The sequence below is a fragment of the Primulina tabacum genome, chromosome 17 (genome assembly GCF_025594145.1).
Source record: "Primulina tabacum isolate GXHZ01 chromosome 17, ASM2559414v2, whole genome shotgun sequence".
NCBI lineage: Eukaryota > Viridiplantae > Streptophyta > Magnoliopsida > Lamiales > Gesneriaceae > Primulina > Primulina tabacum.
The window spans coordinates 14685340-14705633 of NC_134566.1; the positions used below are offsets into that span (position 1 = coordinate 14685340).

General features: G+C 33.6%; 2 protein-coding genes and 1 non-coding gene across 7 annotated transcripts; all 3 read left to right on the forward strand.

Annotated features, from left to right (window-relative positions):
• The first annotated feature begins 2875 nt into the window (after positions 1-2875).
• On the forward strand, positions 2876-8709 carry LOC142530768 (phospholipid:diacylglycerol acyltransferase 1-like). 2 transcript variants are annotated; one of them, XM_075636580.1, is made up of 7 exons: positions 2876-3068; positions 3351-3789; positions 5341-5563; positions 6125-6408; positions 6609-6936; positions 7281-7540; positions 7695-8709. In XM_075636580.1, the coding sequence occupies exons 2-7, from the start codon at positions 3374-3376 to the stop codon at positions 8176-8178; spliced, it is 1995 nt and encodes a 664-aa protein (XP_075492695.1). In that variant the 5' UTR covers positions 2876-3068; positions 3351-3373; the 3' UTR covers positions 8179-8709. The 2 variants fall into 2 exon arrangements, with proteins under 2 accessions (XP_075492695.1, XP_075492697.1); XM_075636582.1 differs by lacking the exon at positions 2876-3068 and having other exon boundaries at positions 3682-3794.
• Positions 8710-9351: 642 nt separating this feature from the next.
• On the forward strand, positions 9352-16153 carry LOC142530849 (polyadenylate-binding protein-interacting protein 4-like). 4 transcript variants are annotated; one of them, XM_075636714.1, is made up of 16 exons: positions 9352-9503; positions 10390-10576; positions 10647-10790; positions 10919-11052; positions 11126-11164; positions 11283-11473; positions 11804-11981; positions 12064-12300; positions 12928-13052; positions 13172-13238; positions 13327-13360; positions 13883-14310; positions 14497-14643; positions 14758-14850; positions 14944-15006; positions 15797-16153. In XM_075636714.1, exons 2-16 carry the CDS (start codon positions 10444-10446, stop codon positions 15824-15826), a joined length of 2043 nt encoding a protein of 680 aa, XP_075492829.1. In that variant the 5' UTR covers positions 9352-9503; positions 10390-10443; the 3' UTR covers positions 15827-16153. The 4 variants fall into 4 exon arrangements, with proteins under 4 accessions (XP_075492829.1, XP_075492832.1, XP_075492830.1 ...); XM_075636715.1 differs by having other exon boundaries at positions 9365-9517; XM_075636716.1 differs by lacking the exon at positions 9352-9503 and adding an exon at positions 9644-9780.
• A 516-nt stretch (positions 16154-16669) lies between these two features.
• Positions 16670-16750, forward strand: TRNAL-AAG (transfer RNA leucine (anticodon AAG)). Its single transcript has one exon. It is a non-coding gene; the product is annotated as a tRNA-Leu (tRNA).
• Positions 16751-20294: the final 3544 nt, after the last annotated feature.

A 20294-nucleotide genomic window follows, 5' to 3' on the forward strand; every position in this document is an offset into this window, starting at 1 on the left:
TTGTTGCAAAGATATGTAGTTTATTTCAGCGTCGTGTCTGAGAATTTAGGGGTATGAGTTGGACTTAAAAAGATTAGGTTGTCCCTCAAATAATAGGTAATCTTTTCATTAAATAGAGTTTTCTTAAAACACAACAATGTCATCTCTATTAATACCCTTTTAAAAAACAGAACAAGGAGAGACAGAAGAATTTGTTCATCGAACTTCCAGAAATAAACCTATATATTCATTTATTTGCTTTATTATCAATTTGACCAGAACATTAGTTGTATCAATTCGAGATATTTCCGTACTTTCACATAATGTTTTCTCGACTGATTAGTTTAGATCAGTATTAAATTATCTTCGACTTTCACGTAAAGTACCAAACCAATTCTAAAAATAATGATACAAGGGCTTACCAGAGATTCATTTGGATGAGATGTATAAGCAGAACACAATTACATAACCCGAGGGAGAAGAGAACTTACAATTTTCCGCCGCAACTCTTCTCCGTCGCTCGCTTACGTTTGTTGTCTGTTTGACAAGGAGAGAAAGAGACAATGTTAGAAAATAATTCAAAAATTACGATATTTGTTTCAAGCATGATTTCACCATCCTTCTGGAAATTTTTCCCCACCACGTTACTGTTGGATTTGATGGCAGACTTCCTAAAAAAAAGAATTAATAAACAATAATAAATTCACCCAAGCAAATTAGAGTACAAATTTGGTTTTAATGTGAAAAGAAGAGAAAAAATAAAAAAATATTGTCCATATTTCAGATAACGGACTCATCTGTATTATATACTAGCTAGCGATCGACCTGCACTTGCAATAATTTGCGTGCATGGATTTTTAACATAATTAATTATTTTTAAGATTTTTAACAAATTAATTAGTTATTATATAATGTAATAAAATAATTTTTATAATCATTTTAATTGAATGAAATAATGGGTAGTTTTGTCCATCCATTAAAATGTCCAAGTTAGTTACTGTATGGGGTTGATGCATTATTATATCTATACTATCTGTACTATTATATTAAGTGTGAGAGCCTTAGAATAACTACCTTCGAGGACACCAAAATATTTAATTCCATAATTACCCTTCTTATTCCACTAAAAATCTTTTCAAGTCACTCCATATTTTAAATAGAAAAAAATCAAAACAAAACTTCCTTTTTAAATCGAACAACTTTTCTAAATCGAAAATAATTTTGTGTTAATTATTTAGTATTATTTGATCAAATTATCAAATTAAAAATAATAATAGCACATGCAATGCATGTGCATCTTTTACTAGTATAGTATAAAGGCTCAGGTCCGTAGTGATCCGACTTTGACACTTTGTGATATTAATTAGTTTTTACGAAAATTTCATATTCATTTAGATAAATAATGTTTTTCATATAATTTACTCATTACTACAATATTTAATCCACTTTGAAAACTCAAAATTCACATATTATATTTACAAATCTCATATTTAATATAACTGCATTATCCTTATCCAAATGATAATTAGAAACTATAGCAAAAAATTTATGAATCAACTCGATCTATTAATTATCACGATCGTTATTTTACATACACAACACATGTCCTCGTTCGCTTGTATTTATAATGCATAAACAACTATTGGGGAAAATGCTTATTGAATTGCGCTTCTTCAATCAAAACCTTTATGAATATGTATTCTTCATTCGAAAAAACAATGTTCATCCCAACTTTTATGATACAATTTATTATTTAATTATTAAAACTAATATTAATAAATAGAAAAACAAATCCTAATATTTACTATTAAATAGTATTATCTTGTAATTCATACTAGATTTCATGCACATTAGTCACCATCTAAATTTAATTTGTTTGATATATTTCTCCTTCTAAGCCTTTCATTTCTTTCTTTTCTTTTCAATGTGTGATCAGGGGTAGTTCAGTGCTTTATACCGAAAACTACTCATATCATATAATGTACCGAAATTTCAGTACGATACTAGTAAAATACCAATTATATTAAATATTTATGGTATACTGAGATGTCGATACGATATCAATATTATATTGTTTATATCGAAAAAATTATTTGCTACAAAAAAGAAATCATTACAATATGCTTAGATAAACTTAAGACAAAACTATATTATATTTTAAAAATTGGTCGCTTTTTGAGTCTTTGAAATTAATTTTTTTTATTTTATTTATAATTTCATTACTTAACAGTATTATATATTTTTAATTTATAAATCTTGCTTGGTATTTCGAAATAACGAAAATTTCATAACGATATCGTACCAAATTTTTCGGTATACCAAAAAATTAGATATTATAAATCTTGTTTTTGAAAAAAAAATTTGTAAAGCAATAGCTCATGTTCATTGTTAGAGTGAGTTTCATGTGAGACCGTCTTACAGATTCTAATATGTGAGACGAGTCAATCATACCGATATTCACAATAAAAAGTAATATTCTTAGCATAAAAAGTAATACTTTTTCATGGATGACCCAAATAAGATATTCATCTCACAAAATATGACTCATGAGATCGTCTCATATAAGCTTTTGCCTAATTGTTAATCAACTCTACTTAACCCAAGGCAAAGGAAAGCATTTTTGGATGCCTTTGTTTTTTTAAGAACACAAGATATTTCTCAAAGCGAGCAAGACCAATCAAAATAAATAAATATTTGTGATTTAATATTTATTTAATATTTAATATTTATTAAAGTGAACAAGTGCCCAGTTGGGGATTGATTATTAATTAATTAATTAATTAGATATTTAACGGGTTCGAACAAGGTCAACCAACCGTTAGATTTCATGGACATAAACTGCCGGTATTAATTATTGCATTTAATCAACCGTTAAACATGAGCCACGTCACCCGCATTAATTACACTCCATCCTTCCCAGCTCCCACATTCTGCCATTCGCCATCCAATCTTCAGCTCCTCAAGGCCTCCTCCATACGCCACAGCGTCGCTTCCCGGTCGCCGCCCCACGGAGAAAGTTCGGAAAGGCATAGGCCGACAAAAATCCATGCGAAGACGTATTAAAATTACATGATATAAGCAGCAATTGGGTATTGCTTTTTGTTCATTCTTGAATTCACATGATTTAATGTCACGATGAGTAATTTGAACATTTGAACTATCGCTATCGCAGATGGGTATCTTGCCAATTCTTTTGTATAGCTTATTTTTTCCATTTTGTTTTTTTCTTGCTTATTGTAACATCTGTGTGGCAGAATGTGTGAATGCTGTAAATTGCGTGTGAGTTTCATATGGTAATGCAATTTAATTTCGTTTTAAGGTTCTATAGTTGATGTTTTTTTATTAATAAAATTATGCACATACGCATCCAGCTGACGGATAGCTTGGTTCCGAGATGGCGCTGCTGAGGAGGAGAAAGGTTCCAGAAAATGAAACGACCCCAACAACCGACCCCGATGAGATAAAGATCAAACACGAGATCAAAAAAGCTAAACAAGGGAATAGATGGTCTTGTGTGGATAACTGCTGCTGGTTCATTGGATGCATATGTGTTGTGTGGTGGGGGCTGTTGTTTTCATACAATATGATGCCTTCGTCTTTTCCTCTGTACGTGACAGAGGCGATAACGGGTCCCATGCCTGACCCTCCTGGAGTCAAGTTGAAGAAAGAAGGCTTGCGGGCTAAGCATCCAGTGGTTTTCGTTCCCGGTATTGTGACCGGAGGGCTAGAGCTGTGGGAGGGGCATAGCTGTTCTGATGGGTTGTTTCGAAAAAGGCTGTGGGGTGGGTCGTTTGGAGAGATTTACAAGAGGTGAGGTACATTTTATCAGCTGTTTCGGATTTATATTGGTAAATTTATCAGGAAGTTTATAGATTGCTTTGTGATTTTGAAGGTTGTTGAATGGCTCATCGCATTTTCAAAGATTTAGCCAACTGGTGTTACAAGTCATAACTTTAGTGTTATTAATTGGTTAAAAATTGTGGGCTTTCTAAAAATATATGTTAGATGTTAATTGGAGTAAAGCGGGGCTTTTAAACGTGATATTTTGGTTAGGGAAGATGTTTATTGTTTTGCATGTTGAGGGGTAATTAGATGCATAGACAAAATTCTTTACAAGTCCGCGTCTCCGAAATGTCTGAGTAATGTCATTAACATGCTGGCTTTGTATCTTCTGGAGTTAATTAAATGTGTAGATTCATTTTCCAAAGAACAACAGCGGTTTGAAGTATTGTTAGGACTTGGGAATGATATATTACAAAGTTAACACCTTGTTGACAATTCATACTGGGGTTTGTTGACATGATTTTGATGTTTTTGGTAGGACATTTTTGTGGAAAAAAAAATGAGGGGTAATTATTTGGAATCTTGAGGTTCTTGAAAAGCTATTTATTTATTGCTACCTTTGTTTTGGCGTAGTTCATATCAAGAGATTCTGCAGGTTGGAATTTTTTCAGCAATGTCATACTTGACTTGGTCAAACTGTTCATTGCTTTATATGTCCTGATAATCCTAAACTGCATTTTACTGTCATAAAAATGTCATGAAGCATTTGTTTAAAATAGATGAAATTTTCATGTAGTTTTTCAATCTGGATGTATTCGGATTTTTCATATAATTGATGTCATCTTGAATGAACATTACTAGTCCAGTTAACATTGAGATGAATGTCAAGGCTCATTATCTAACAGAGGGTTAGATCTTTTAATTCTTTTCATTTTTAGACAGATAATATTTGCTCTTTCTGAATACAAACTCACATAAATATATACATATATTTTCATTTCGACATTTGATGTTTGGAATTAGTGTTGTGAATAGACTTTTTGATGATTGCCATATCTCCATTTATATGTTGTTCCCCACAAAATGTTTTGAAAATCAGTTTATTGCATCTATCTGTCAAATCGAATCCTTGATCAAGGCCCTCTGAATTTATCAAAGTTGGTTGTTATATAAATAGTTAATCTTATCGCAAGAATTTTTTGTTCTTCACAATAAAGTCAGCTTATTATATAAACAGGTTTGCTTATAGGACTATCATTCAGATTATTTTCTCTTTTTTGTCAAACATTAATTTGCTGGAACTGGAGCAATAGAGTGCTGTACAATCATGAATAAAATATCTTTTGCTGGACCACAAATTTTTTTTCCTTCTTTCATGCATAAGAAACTGTGGAACATTAAAATCTTATACAAAAAGGTTGTTCTCCATTCTATTTGTAAATTATCATAAACAGTAATAAACCTTAAAATGTAGTTGATTTTGCTTCTTTGCTTGGTCTATCTCATTTTTGCCACTGTATTCAATAAAATTTTACTTTGCTGATCAAGACTTGGCTGCTTTTTTCTCTTTTTTTACAGACCTTTATGTTGGATGGATCATATGTCACTCGATAACGAAACTGGTTTAGATCCTCCTGGTGTACGGATCCGAGCTGTTAATGGTCTTGTTGCTGCTGATTACTTTGCTCCGGGATACTTTGTCTGGGCTGTTCTAATTGCTAATCTTGCTCAGATTGGGTATGAGGAGAAAACGATGTATATGGCTGCATATGATTGGAGACTTTCATTCCAAAACACAGAGGTACATTCAACTTGTCATATGTAATAGAGTTCTACTGATAGAGACGATAAACATAAATGTATCACTTATATGTGATCTTAAGCATTTAGACGAGACAGTTGATTGTATTTTTGCTTTTGTCAGATCAAGTAGTGTTCATTATAAAACGATATGGTCTGAGCCTGGGGTGGCTTGTTGTTGACTGCTGGATTATGGGTTGGGTATATGATCCACGTGCTAGTTTCCATCCATCGTTTACATATGATATATATGATGCATAGGTTAGTTTTTTGTCTTCCCAAGAATTATCGACACCCTTTTAACATTTCCTGTTCTTGATGCGTCACCATAAGTTTCTCCGTGAGTTTAAAGGGTGCGGAGTGCTCTGATAGTATTCCACTCAAGAAAGAGGACTCACACATTGATTTAACTCATTTACAATCTAAGGATTCTAGGCGAGTCATAACTATTTCCTTCCACTGCAGCAGATATACTGAATTACCTTTTCTGTACCCGAATTCTAACAAAGTCAATGGGTATAATTTATTTCACATTTATACCTTAGTATATTTCCTTACGCAGGTGCGTGACCAGACATTGAGCAGGATAAAAAGTAATATAGAATTGATGGTTGCTACAAACGGTGGCAACAAGGCGGTTATTATTCCTCATTCAATGGGTGCCCTATACTTCCTCCATTTTATGAAGTGGGTGGAAGCACCTGCGCCGATGGGTGGAGGGGGTGGACCTAACTGGTGTGCTAAACATATTAAAGCGGTGATGAATATCGGAGGACCGTTTTTAGGTGTTCCAAAAGCCGTTTCTATGCTTTTTTCTGCAGAAGCAAGGGATATTGCCGTTGCCAGGTAAAATATATTGGGCTGTATCAATTGCTCCAACTGTTATATATGGCTACCCATATGACATAATAACCAAATGCGGCACTTAAATTGCCATATGGTTTAAAATATTTGATTCGCACAGCTAGTAACAGCTATGATGTTGTGATCGATCTGAGAAGAATCTCCGTTGCTTATTTCATATGTGTTTCTTTATTGTGCTGAAGGGCAATAGCACCTGGCGTTTTGGATAAGGATGTATTTCACCTTCAAACTTTACAGCACATTATGAAGATGACAAGGACTTGGGATTCGACCATGTCCATGATACCAAAAGGTGGAGAGACTATCTGGGGTGGTCTCGACTGGTCTCCCGAAGAAGGCTTCGTTCCAAGTAAAAGGAAACAGAGATATAATGACATAGAGCCTTTAGTCCATAACGAGGATGGAAGCACCAAATCAAAAATAAAACAGCCCAGCTATGGAAGAATGATATCATTTGGACAAGATATCGCAGATGCGCATTCTTCTGAGATTCATAGGATCGATTTTCGGGTAACATTTCTTGCCCCTGCACGTAATGTCCCCAATAGAAACTCTAATGGTACTGTCAAACAGGACCATTTTCTTGTTTATTGTTTCCTTTTTTTTATTACTTGTTTATTGTTTTATTTTTTGTGTATAAAACTTGTTTATTTTTCTAAAGAAACTAAAGAACAGCAAAAACACGTTTTTAAATCTCCTAACAGGAAAGATCTATGTTGAAAAATATAGATGTGATCTCTTTTATGTGGTTTTGTTGTCTATTTTCTCAATCTTTACACCGTATGGGCTAATGTTTTTGGATATTTCCGAGATGAAATCTTCAGTTGGACTGATCAAGTTACTTTCTTGTGCAGGATGCCGTAAAGGGTAGCAATTTCGTGAGTAACACGTGCCGTGATGTGTGGACTGAGTATCATGACATGGGATTTAGTGGTATCAAAGCTGTGGCAGAATACAAAGCTTATACCGCCGGAGATGTATTGGATCTGCTATACTTTGTCGCCCCCAAAATGATGGAACGAGGCAGTGCTCATTTCTCGTATGGTATAGCAGATAATTTGGATGATCCAAAGTATTCACACTACAAATATTGGTCAAATCCACTGGAAACAAAGTGAGATTGCTATAATTTCTTGTTCTCATAACCTTTTCTGCGACTAAATCAAGATGAAATCATATAAAAAATACATCTTATATTGTTCTAAATATATCACATCATATGATAGAACATTTTTTTTTCATTTGCAACAAACTGCTTTGTTGTGCAGGCTGCCAAATGCCCCCGAGATGGAGATAATCTCTATGTACGGCGTTGGAATCCCGACAGAAAGAGCCTATGTCTATCGGCAGGCTCCATATGCAGAATGCCACATTCCATTTCAAATTGATACATCAGCGGATGAAGAACATGAAGATAAATGCCTAAAAGATGGTGTTTTCACAGTCGATGGAGATGAAACGGTAACTGTTTTAAGTGCAGGATTCATGGGCACAAAAGGGTGGCGCGGGAAAACAAGATTCAATCCTTCGGGAATCAAGAACTATGTTAGGGAGTATGATCATGCCCCTCCTGCCAATTTTCTTGAGGGACGTGGCACTCAGAGCGGCGCCCATGTTGACATAATGGGAAACTTTGCGTTGATCGAGGACATCATGAGGGTTGCTGCTGGTGCCACCGGAGACGAACTGGGGGGCGACCAGGTGCACTCAGATATATTCGCATGGTCTGAGAGAATCAAGTTAAAGCTGTAGGTTAACACCAGAAAATTCAACTTCAAATCTTGGTAACCTTATCATCATGGACAATATATATTAGGCACAGTTGACTTTAGTACCTCAAGTATATCAAACAACAGTCGTGTTCAGTCTCATATTCGTGTTGGAACATGACATGACTCGTACAATCTGCATCATCGGGCTGCTACAGCTGAAGCTTAACTGGTTGGTTATCGACCATACCGCTTTATTCGACCTCTTCTCTTCTCCTCTTCCGCAGCATTTGGAAATAGCATTCTTGAAGCGTGTCTGATGTTTCATGTATGGCTTATTGTAACAACATGGCAACTTATTGTGCCATATGTCAGTGATTCATTGAAATTTTACGTAGCAAATTGTGTGATATGTACTGTGTTTTATGAGTCAAAATACAAGGAAATGAGAAAATGTACATTCTTGAAAACACAAGTGCTATAAGTTTTCATGGTTTATTTCATCCTCAGTTTTGTAACAATGTATGTGTTTTCTCTATTTTAACTTAGTTCAATTTCGGTGTTATTTACTTTTTTTTTACTCTGTAAGATAAATAATTTTTATCATGTCAACAATTATTATAGAAACAAAAAATTACAAAAATATAAATATTTTGAAAATAATCTTCCTGCTATTTCCAGTTTGATATCCAAATAATACAGCAATATAATTATTAAACTTTCGAAATATTATTGGAAAAAACAATTTAAAATTAAACAATTTTTATATTATCTAAATACATTAGTTTTAGGTCTGCTTAAATTTTAATAATATGTGAATATATAAAATTTAAAATTTTAATCCTAGCTTTATAGTTTATTATCTTACTATTAAATTAAAATTGAAGTCCCTACTTATAATTGATTTAATGAATTTTTATTAAAATTAAAATATACCCTCATTTATCTATATTTTTTAATTTAATTTATCTTTAAATTTTTATATAATCTATCACTACTAATAAAATATAAAAAATCATTAATTTAAAAATAACGAAAATTATCATATATAACGCTAGGATTATAAATTTTTAGGGTCATATTTTGTGAGACGAGGTGATCCATGAAAAAGTATTATTTTTTATGTTAAAAATATTACTTTTTATTGTGAATATTGATAAAATTGACCCGTCTCACAGATAAAGATTCGTGAGATCGTCCTACTACACAGACAATATCAAACGTGGCCGGTGTAATTCATCTCGCATCGGGTTGTCTTTCGGGGCGGGTTGGATCGGGGCGGGTTTCGATCCAGGAAAACAGTAGAAATTTTGATTGCAGAGCAGGCCTTTGCTCCTTTCGCTCCATTTCTCCGGCTCTTCCGTGGCGGTGAGCCCCCACCCGTACTACATCGTTTCAGCTTTCGTCGACACCTCCGCGTCCTTGTTTTTTTCTCCATTTTCTGGAATTCTTATCTATTCATCCCTGTATTGCATGTGTATTGATTTGTGATTTAATAAGATGATCAGATCATAGGGTTTCAATTTGAGGATTTTTCCAGGGCTTTTAATTCAGCTCAACCTTGTATGGGATGAAATAGATGAAGCTAAACGAGATGAAATTAGGCTCTATTTATTCCTCCGTGCGTGGAAGATTGTGAAATAATGTACTAGTTTGTTCATGTATTTGGTGGTGTCTTTTATTCTGGGATGAATTTCATGCATTAGTTTTAGGTGGTGGAAAAACTGTTCTTTTCTGTATGCTGCTTGTTTCTTCATATTTCGTTTTTACTCGGTTATTTTATGGATTTGAAGTTATCTAATTGTTGTTCTTGCTGCGGGGTGTTTTGCTGATTAGTTACTAAATATTCTGGTGCGTTTTGGAAATTAGAGTGAATATATGTTTGCTGGGATGCCTGCTTTTCGGTGGCTTGTATATGCTTTCTTTCTTTGCTCCCATTAACTGTTCGATCTCCTAAAAGTTGATGGGATGTCAAACATGTGCAATGGATTTCGATCCCGAATTCTTATGCATAATTGTTCTTAAATAAGCACACCCTAAATGTTAGACGCATGGAGTGCCATATTCGTTCTTTGAGCATCTTAATTTATTTATGGATACATGTAACTGTTGAAATTGTCTTGTTATCTTTTGTATGTCTGCAAGAAGATTTACCTTTTTGGTTAATATGAGCTATCGTCATACCTTTAGTTTTATTCTCTTTGTAGTCACTCCAGCCTTTTGAAGATGGTTGATAAGTTGTTGCCTTTTGCAGTTTATTTTCTCAATTCGGCCAAAGTTGTCGTGGTATATTTTTCGTGGGTTCAAGATGAATAATCATCAAGTTCCACAGCCTCGGTTTTCTTGTAATGGCGGCCGTCGTAAAAGTGAAAGAGATGTGGCCACCAGGTTTGATAATAAGTTTCAGGCTGGGAAAACAAGTTCTAGCAGGATTAATTTTGGTGAGAGTTCATGGCACTAAAATGTCTTACAATTTAATATTTTCTCTTTTTCTCACTATAGTGGTTGTAGGTAATGGAGGAGGACTTGAATTACCTCCATGTGATCGCCTTATATATTTAAGTGCATGCCTCATTGGACATCAAGTTGAAGTCCAGGTGCTGGATGGATCTATATTTTCTGGAATAGTTCATGCTACAAATACAGAGGATTTTGGTATGTCAAAGAATCATTGCTCAAGTTTGGTGAATAGAGCATCTTTCGGTGATGAATCCGTTCTTTGATCTCTGCATGCACAGAAAGTAATTTTTTTTCTTTTGACAAATGATTGCCTTGGGGTGTAGGCATTGTTCTGAAAATGGCATGCTTAATTAAGGATGGGTCACAAGCACAGAAAAAGATGGCAGATTCTCCAAGCAAATCTCCTTCTAGAACTTTGATCATCCCCGGAAAGGATCTTGTGCAACTGATAGCTAAGGTTACAATATGTTTTATGTTGTAATGATTACGAATAGCTGTTACTCACGATGATGATGATGGAAATGCTTCAGGTTATTGAAGAACCTCGGACACCATTATTTCATGATATGGTTTCTCCGGCAGCATTTTTTTTATAAACCCTTTCACCATCAAGAAGTTTCTGCTTGAATAACTACCCCAACGTAGGAAGTTATTTGACAAACTTGCTTTTATCTTGAACTGGAACAGGGTGTTTCTGTCACAAGTGATGTATCAAAGATTGAATTCCAACATGACAAGAAGCAAGAGCTTATGGTAGATTCCTACATATCACAATCCCGCCACGTAGAGCTTGGCAGAGAACTGGAGCCTTGGATCCCTGATGAAAATGATCCAGAGTGTCCTGAATTGGACACCGTATTTGATGGACCTCGGAATAGGTTAGGAAATCTCATTTCTTCTGTGATATTTGAATAAATTGCTATTTCTTTTGTAAACTGTACAACCAGCTAGGGAAACTCCTTGAACCTCTAATTTACCGAAACTTATAATATGCTAACAATATCAATTATTTGAATAACAATTTATGTGAAAATCGTTAAACAATTGATGTGGTGACCCTTTAGAAAATCATAGAGGATTATTCTTTTGATGTTTGACTTGTTGAAGCTTTGCTTTTTATTCCACAGAAAGTTTCAATAGGTCATTCACAGTCACTGTTGTTTAGCTGGTGCCATGTTGACTGATTTAAAACTTTTTTTGCCCACCAGAGGATGGGATCAGTTTGAAGCAAATGAAACTTTATTCGGAGTGAAGAGTACATTCAATGAGGAACTTTACACTACAAAGCTTGCGAGAGGTCCTCAGCTGAAAGAATTAGAAAGAGAAGCTGCAAGGATGGCTAGAGAGATTGAGGGCGAGGAAACCTTTGATCTTCATCTAGCAGAGGTAAGACTAAGGTTTGACTTCCTTTTATCCCTTTAATTTCTGTTTACTGTTTTCATTCATCCCAATTACATTGTTTCCATAGGAAAGAGGCTTTAAACTTGATGGAAATTTTGACATTGATGAAGAAACTCGATTCTCATCAGTCTACAGGGTAGTAGATGATGGTGGATATGATGAGATTGAGGACATATTATTGGATTCACAGAATGATGAAACATTTGGAGTTGTCTCTAGTTCTGTCATTGACAAACCTCAGACTAACATGAGTTTTTTGGAAACCAATGAGAGAGCTCAATTCTCATCGAGATCTACATTGCTGGTATTGTTATTCATTTAAAAAAGTGTTTTTCTTAGTAATCATGCATGTAGCTGTTCTGTTGTTTTATGTTACTTCCGGAAGCTCTTTTTTCCTTCGTTTTTCTATTGTTTTAATTTGGTAAAGAAGGGGATAATATCTTTTGAACAAATTACTGGGTCATAAGAAGTAACACTTTGCAACTAATGCATGAATATATTGGTTATAATTTGAATGAATCTTCACCCCATAATAGTGATGTGCAATGAAAATTTTTCCTTTTTAGAGACATTTTTCTCCCTCTTCCAGTCTCATGCTCTTCAACTGCTTGCTCATCTTCACAGTTGGACCTTGAAGCCATAAATTTCACTGCTGCCAGAAACAGTGAGGTTTTTCTTAGCAGCAAGTGTATAGTTCTCTGCACAACATTTTTCCTTTGATTTTTATTTATTCGTTTTAAGAGAAACAAAGTGATCTATCAATATAGATGTATGTAATTACTTGCTCTGCTCTATTTATTCTGAACATATAGTTATATCTTATATTCTTTTGTTTCTTATTTATTTGTTTAATATTTTTAAATTTATTTTTGGTTGTTATTGTGATGTTGAATTTATATTTTGTTCCATTAAATCTTTTTTTCCCTTGTAGGGGGGGGTCCAATCTTGTAAGGTTGCTAAAAGCACTGGCACGCATCATTCAAGTTCTGCTGATAATGCTCAACACCTACCAGCGGAACAGCTTCCTAAAGATTCCTCTGAGATTGATGCTTTCAGGTTGTAATACCATAATATGATTTATGGTTTTGCGGATATGGCTGGGTTGAGTCAGAATGAGCAAAATGCAGATATGCAAGTTTACGACACTAATTGTTTGATTGTGATTTTTTATGCAGGCTTCGTGGTAACCATTTTATTGGAAGTAGTGATAGTTATTTATATAAGGATGATAGAGAACACAAGGTGAGCATCTGTTGGCTGCGTTAAGTTGACACGTGTGTCTTTGCTGAAATTGTTTTTAGTGAATGCTTTTGCATCTTTTTTCCTGCAGCTGTCCGATCAGAGTTGGTCATCAAAAGCTGAGGGTGAGTGAACCATATTCCTGGCGATGATTATAATAGTTTCCAGATGGCATTTGGTAGGCTGTCATAATGATTTGCCAGGGCATGCCTTTTTTATCCTGTTGTCTATTCTCATCACCTTTGTATTAGTTCTCTATTTCTAATTTTATTTTCATAATCAATCATTTACAGGATTCCAAGATTTATTTACTATTATTTTATTTATTTTCGGAGGGCGAAACTACTTTGTTTGTCTGCTGTATATGCTGAGTTTTTTCTCGTAGAGGATTTATTGAACTTGGACATTATCTTTTGAAAATGGATTTTATCGGCTTCACTTGATCTATGTGGTATCCCTACAGGAATTCGACTTAAAATTTGCTACATAGGCTTTGGAATTATCTGAAACTTATGATGATGCTGTCCACAGTTTTATGATATTGTGTCTGTGTTGGCCTTTATGAGTTTTACAAAATATTTACTCCCTTGTACTCATTTGACATTTTATGTCTCGCGTTATTTTCAATAACATCAATGAATTCACAGATTTGTACTCGTTTCCGAGATTAAAAAAGGAAAACTACGAAAAGGTTCGATTGTCTCCAAATGCTTTGGCATTTGATCCATCTTGGTCGTTATCCAAGGGTGAGGAAAATACTAGCTCTTCTAATGAGCTAACAGACAGTGTAGTACCCATCAAAGCACAAGGCACCACAATCGTTGTTTCCCGTCCTGGCAGTTCGGCAACATCCACAGGACAAGAAAAGACAGGCTCTTCCGATGAGCCATCAGAGGGTTCCTTGCCTCCCAAAATACGAGGAACCACTACTGCCGTAGCCCAGCCCAGTAGTTCTTCTTCATCCACTGCCAATCATGTAGTTGCTACTTCAAGTTCTACCGGTCGAGGATTATCACCAAGTTCATCTGTTGGTTCATTTTCTTCAGAGAAGTCTGCTCTAAATCCACATGCGAAGGTTGGATGTTGGAGATCCCCATTTTTTAATGTTGTTGTTTGGTCCTCTTATTATTTTGTTTAATTTTGCTGACATCACATGCATAGCGTGATGATTGTCCAATCTGTTCGTTTTTCCTGTTAAATTTTATTTCACTTGCCTATTGTATCTTTTGCTAATTTCTTTCTTCGTTTGACTCCGTGGCAGGAATTTAAGTTCAACCCAAATGCAAAAAGTTTCATCCCAACTCCGACTCCTTTAAGGATTTCATCTCCGGTTTCTGATAGTTCTTTCTACTATCCAGCTAACATGACAGCTGTAACGCACATGCATGGGATGCCCATTGGTATTGGGGTGAGTAATCGATTTGCCTCATTTTCAAATCTTCTCTTTTCTTCATTGTCAGAATTGCCATTTTCTTTGGTGCCACTATTTTTATTTGCTAATGATGATGTTGGATTGTTGCAGCTTCCTTCTTTTGCTTCTCAGCAGCCTGTTATATTCAATCCACAGGCTGTAGTGCCGCAGCATCAGCCATACTATCATCCAAATGGACCTCAGGTTTGATATCACTTCTGAATTACTGGTCGTGCGCCCCCTCAGAATATGTCTAATTGTTGTAGTTCCATGCTTTTTTATTGAATATGAGTGCAGTATGGGCAGCAGATGCTAATTGGACAACCTCGGCCAGTCATGTTCATGCCAGCATATCCACAAGTATGATCATTTGTGTTCTTCCACTAATCTCACTGTGTTCTTTATATTGCTGCTACTATTCAAGCATCATTCTTGCTGTGGCAAAACCAGCTCCTTTAAGAAATTTTCACTACCATTTGTTTTTTGACTTCCTTTCTGCTGTATTGTGTATGCCTGATTTTTATTTCAAAGGAAGAAAAACAAAAATGTATCGGCTAATGACAATGCCGTGTTCATTTACGTATTGCAAAGAAACCTTCTGAGAAAATCCAACATATCCTAACTAAATAACTGTGGGCACATGATGATAGTCCTCGAGACCTTGACTGGTTAAACTCCATGTTTTGTTTGCTCTATGGATCACCGTAGTTTTTATTGAATTTTCTTTTCGAACATGTTATAATGTCGGTGTTCCATGGGGGATTGAATGAATTTGTATGCTTTGTGAAATGGATTGGAGAAAGAATTCCACGCATTGCTCTTGCTATGAGCAATTCTAATTAGAACTAGAAACGACAATATTGCACTCATTAAACTTCGAAATTTTGTTTTGAAGAGAGAAAGAGACTACAAATTGGGGTCCGTGACGTTGCAGGGGTTGATGTGCAGTATAAACTACATGTGACTTTCTAATGGCATGCGTCACGGTGGAGTATAAAGGGGTGACATCATGTTAAAAAAGGGCAAAACATGACTTAAATTCAACTACGTCCTCACATTTGTGTCTTAGATTCATTCCTAGATTGCCAGTCATGGCTGCACAATTATCTTTATGGTAACTCATTGCTCATTCATTGGTTCAATCGCGCAGGAAATGCCATACCAAGGAAGGGAATTTTAGCTGATGAAGATAAATCCCATGTTGGGTTTCCGCTACGATTGAAGCAAATAATATTTTCTATAAAAGTCTGTTTGGAAATGGTTTTGGGTACCCTGGCAGCTGATGTATCATGTTGCACAAGCTCTATTGATCTTTTAGGATCATTTTTATGCCTCTATACCATCGGTGTTGAGTGTCCCATGATGTTCTGTCGCAGAGTACAATTTGTCACCCATGTCTGTTCTTCTTGTCCATTTCTTTTGTATTTTGGTTCTTTGTTTCATTACATTAATATCTGGATTTGTTTGGATTTGTTCAGTTTATTTTTTTTTGCATGTACATAAAAATGCTCCATCTCTCCGCTTCGCTTTCCTCACGGGTTCCTCATTTTGTCCTGAAAATTGATTGCTCCAAAGAGTTATCTAACAAAGTTAGACCAAGTTTTCTTTCCCAGCCAACGCAGTGATGTGCATATAGTTGAAAATGATTTCAATTGGGGAGAATTTTGTTTCATAAAAATAAAAATAATCGATTTTCGTTTATGTAATTTTTTTCAATTTGAAATCAAACGGCTGTGCATTGGTCAAGTCGACAATTGTGGTTTTGTTTTGGTTTAAACCACAAACCAAATTATCATTCTATTTGATAAATTCGATAATTCTTTTATGATACAAAAATGTAACAGTCGAAATATATTATATAAATAAATGGAAAATATTATACAAATACTTATTTATAATAAGCATGAAATTTATTGTGCGACAAATATGGTTCGGTCAAACCCAAATCATAAGATCCGTTTTTATTTTTTATTTTTTTTAATATTATTTAAATAGTATGCAATAGAATAAAATTAAGCATCAAGTGGAGATGGCCGAGTTGGTCTAAGGCGCCAGATTAAGGTTCTGGTCCGAAAGGGCGTGGGTTCAAATCCCACTCTCCACAATTTTTAATCTGTTTTTCAGATTACAGTGGATGGGCCAAAGTAATAATTCATACATAATCGAGGGGTCATTATGATAATACTCTAAAGTTTACGTTCGTAGCATACAGAGGAAAACAAAACTTCATAACTCGAGGTTTACTTGAGAACACTAATATGTCATTGGGATGCCAATTAATGGTTTTGAAATTAAATGTTTGACATTTTTTTTCAGTTATATGCTTCAAAAATAAACCTTCTTGTTGATTTTGGATTATAACGTAATATCTAGTTTTAGTCTTAGATCTTATAATGCAATCATATTGTTTTAAAAACCATGTTTATCTTCTTCTTCTTCTTCTTTTCCCAAATCCCATTACTTCAAGTGTTGATTTAAGATTATTCAAAAAAAAAAAAAAAAAAAACAGTCTTACGATGATAAAATGTGAAATTAATGACAGTTTTGGCCTTCGTCTTATATAGGTCGTCATTGACCTTTTGCAACATTTTTTCAAAAATTGTCGCTACTTGTGGCGACAGTTTGTAAAAACAGCATCGCAAATTTAGTAACGATGTTTTTAAAAAGTAAATATGTTTAATATATGAAAAAAAACATAATTCAATTTAACAAAATCAAAATTTATATATTATATATATATATATAATTTTTCTAAACTAGTAATTATTTAACATAAATAACATCTTCATTTTGAAATATATTTACTTATTTAAAATAAATAAATATGTTTAATATATGAAAAAAAAATCACAATTCAATTTAACAAAATCAAAATTTTCAATTTTCATGTCTATTTAACATGCATAAATAATTAATCAATAAATTTTTAATTTATAAGTATATATATAAATTTAATCAATATAGATAAATAACTAATCAAAACCTTATGAAATTTGATAAATTTTAAGCAGTTTTTTTTATGAAAAATCTAATGTTCGTTATTGTCAATATGATCAACATCACTCCACATTCGATTTGCTATAATATCTCTCCATGCATTTGCATCTGCTCGTTGTTGTTCTTCAGTGTCAAATAGTTGATCAAAGTTAATATCCTCGTAAACTTGTTCTGATGAAGGTTGTGGAACTTCATTATCTGGTTCAACTGGAAATTCATCATATCGACACTCCTTTCGAAGAAAATTATGCAATACAGCACAAGCCAATACAAGCTCCGCCTGTTTTGTATATGGAAATGGAGGAGCAATTTTGAATATTTTGAACCGCCATTTAAATATACCAAATGTCCTCTCAATGATGTTTCTCAAAGAGGCATGACAAAGATTGAACAAATCTTTTGCATCTTCAGGGTGACGATCTTGGCTAGTGAATTCTTAGAGATGATAATGGAATCCTCGACTTCTCTTTAGAGAGCAGACCAGTTAATTCTTGGAGATGATAAAGGAATCCTCGACTTCTCTTTAATGAGGAGAAAAGCGTCGTCTTTTGAATGAGGAAAAGAGATATATGGGTGAGATATATATTTTATTCAATTAAAAATCTACCAAAATATTAAAAGATAATTTTTGAGTTGTTATAGCTGTACCTAGAGTTTTAAAGTTTGTACATAAAGAATTATATTATAATCATTGTAAATCTATGGAAATATTGGATACATATAGATTTTTAAAAAGTCAAGTTTGAATGTCACTAGACTTTTTAAGATTATAGAAAAATCTTGAATACCACTAAACTTTTATAAAGTTTATAAAGTCTATATTCAATACCTCTAAATTTTTGAACTCTACAAAAATTCAATAAAAATAATTAAATTTTCAAAATTGAATATATCCCTTAAAAATTGTCGTAGAGCTAATAAATTCTCATAATTTGTTAGGTAAAAAAGCTGCAAACTAACTTATAACATTTTTTTTTTTAAGTTAGGATACCCCACTATTTTTCAAAAAGATCTTATTTTTATATTTTATTTCTTCAAACTATCCTCGTATATCTTTTTTAATCTTCATTTTATCATCATTTCTTAAATTTCCACTTTATCACTTGTTTTTTTTTATCAAATTTAAAATACGATTTTGTTCTATCTTTTTATTATGATATAAAACGAAAGTGTTAATATTTTATTAAGTAAATTGTTAACTGCAAATTTTTTAATCAACATTTTATTTATACAAAATAAAAATAATATTATATATTTTTTATTTAAAAAACATAAATTTTCCTAAATATAAATATAAAAAAGATTTTTTTAAATATTAAAATTATAAAACTATTTATAATATTTAAATTATTTAAAATTGTTATGAAAAAGTAAAAATTTATGGTAAAAAGTAAAAATCTCAAACTCTCAAAATTATCGAACTACACACTTTATAATAATATTTTCTCTCAATTCAATTGTCTCAAATCTTTACAAATGGAGACATATTTATAGGATTTCTTTGGAAAACAATCCAAAAACAATTTCATCATTACATACTTCATCACACACTAATTTTCAACATTCAACACATAATTTTCAACATTCAACATTAATTTTCAACACAAATATTTTTCACATTTCAACACTCCCCTTGTGATGATGATCATAATGATTGTCTTCATTACGTGTTTTTATACTGCCTCGTTAAAAACCTTACTAGGAAAAACCCATTAGGATAAAAACCATAGTAAGGGAAAAAGAGTGCAGTCACATAAACTCCCCCTCATGTTGACATAAACAATTATTCACAAATTTCGTAGATTGCGCATCCCAATATTATATATGTGTTTTCTGAAGATTGTCGTAAGAAGTGCCTTTGTGAAGAGATCTGATGAGTTTTTACTTGATTAAATGTGACGAACATCAATATATTTATTCTTCTCAAGCTCCTTGGTGAATGCGAAGAACTTAGGAGGAATATGTTTTGTTCTATCGCTTTTTATGTATCATTCTTTCATTTGAGCAACACATGCATCATTATCTTCATATAGTATCACAGGCTACTCGTCGAATGATAATCCGCATGAGATTTGGATATGTTGGGTCATTGATTTTAACCACACACATTCACGGCTTGCTTCATGTAGTGCAATAATCTCGGCATGATTTGATGAAGTTGTTACGATTGTTTGTTTCTGTAAATGCCAAGAAATTGCAGTGCCTCCACGAATAAATACATATTCAGTTTGAGAACGTGCCTTGTGTGGATCGGATAAGTATCCAGCATCGGCATAACCAATTATACTTGGATTAGCATCTTTTGAATACAAAAGTCTCAAGTCTGTTGTTCCTCGTAGATAACGGAATATATATGTGTAATTCCGTTCCAGTGTCTCTTTGTTGGATATGTGCTAAATCTTGCCAATAAATTTACGGCAAAAAATATACCAGGCCTTGTACAATTTGTAAGATACATAAGGGCACCGATAGCACTTAGATATGGTACTTCTGGACCAAGAATATCTTCATCATCTTCACATGGACGGAATGGATCCTTTTATATGTTTAATGATCTAACAACCATTGGAGTACTTAAAGGATTTGATTTATCTATATTAAAATGCTTAAGGATCTTTTCTGTATAATTTGTCTGGTGAACAAATATTCAA

Bases quoted from the DNA above. Each gene is read 5' to 3' on its own strand.
- LOC142530849 (XM_075636714.1), top strand. From the start codon at position 10,444: ATGAATAATCATCAAGTTCCACAGCCTCGGTTTTCTTGTAATGGCGGC. The intron at 11,053-11,125 runs GTTACAATATGT...GAAATGCTTCAG, and splicing joins TTGTGCAACTGATAGCTAAG to GTTATTGAAGAACCTCGGAC. The intron at 15,007-15,796 runs GTATGATCATTT...TCAATCGCGCAG, and splicing joins TCATGCCAGCATATCCACAA to GAAATGCCATACCAAGGAAG.
- LOC142530768 (XM_075636580.1), top strand. From the start codon at position 3,374: ATGGCGCTGCTGAGGAGGAGAAAGGTTCCAGAAAATGAAACGACCCCA. The intron at 6,409-6,608 runs GTAAAATATATT...ATTGTGCTGAAG, and splicing joins AGGGATATTGCCGTTGCCAG to GGCAATAGCACCTGGCGTTT. The intron at 6,937-7,280 runs GTAACATTTCTT...TTTCTTGTGCAG, and splicing joins TTCATAGGATCGATTTTCGG to GATGCCGTAAAGGGTAGCAA.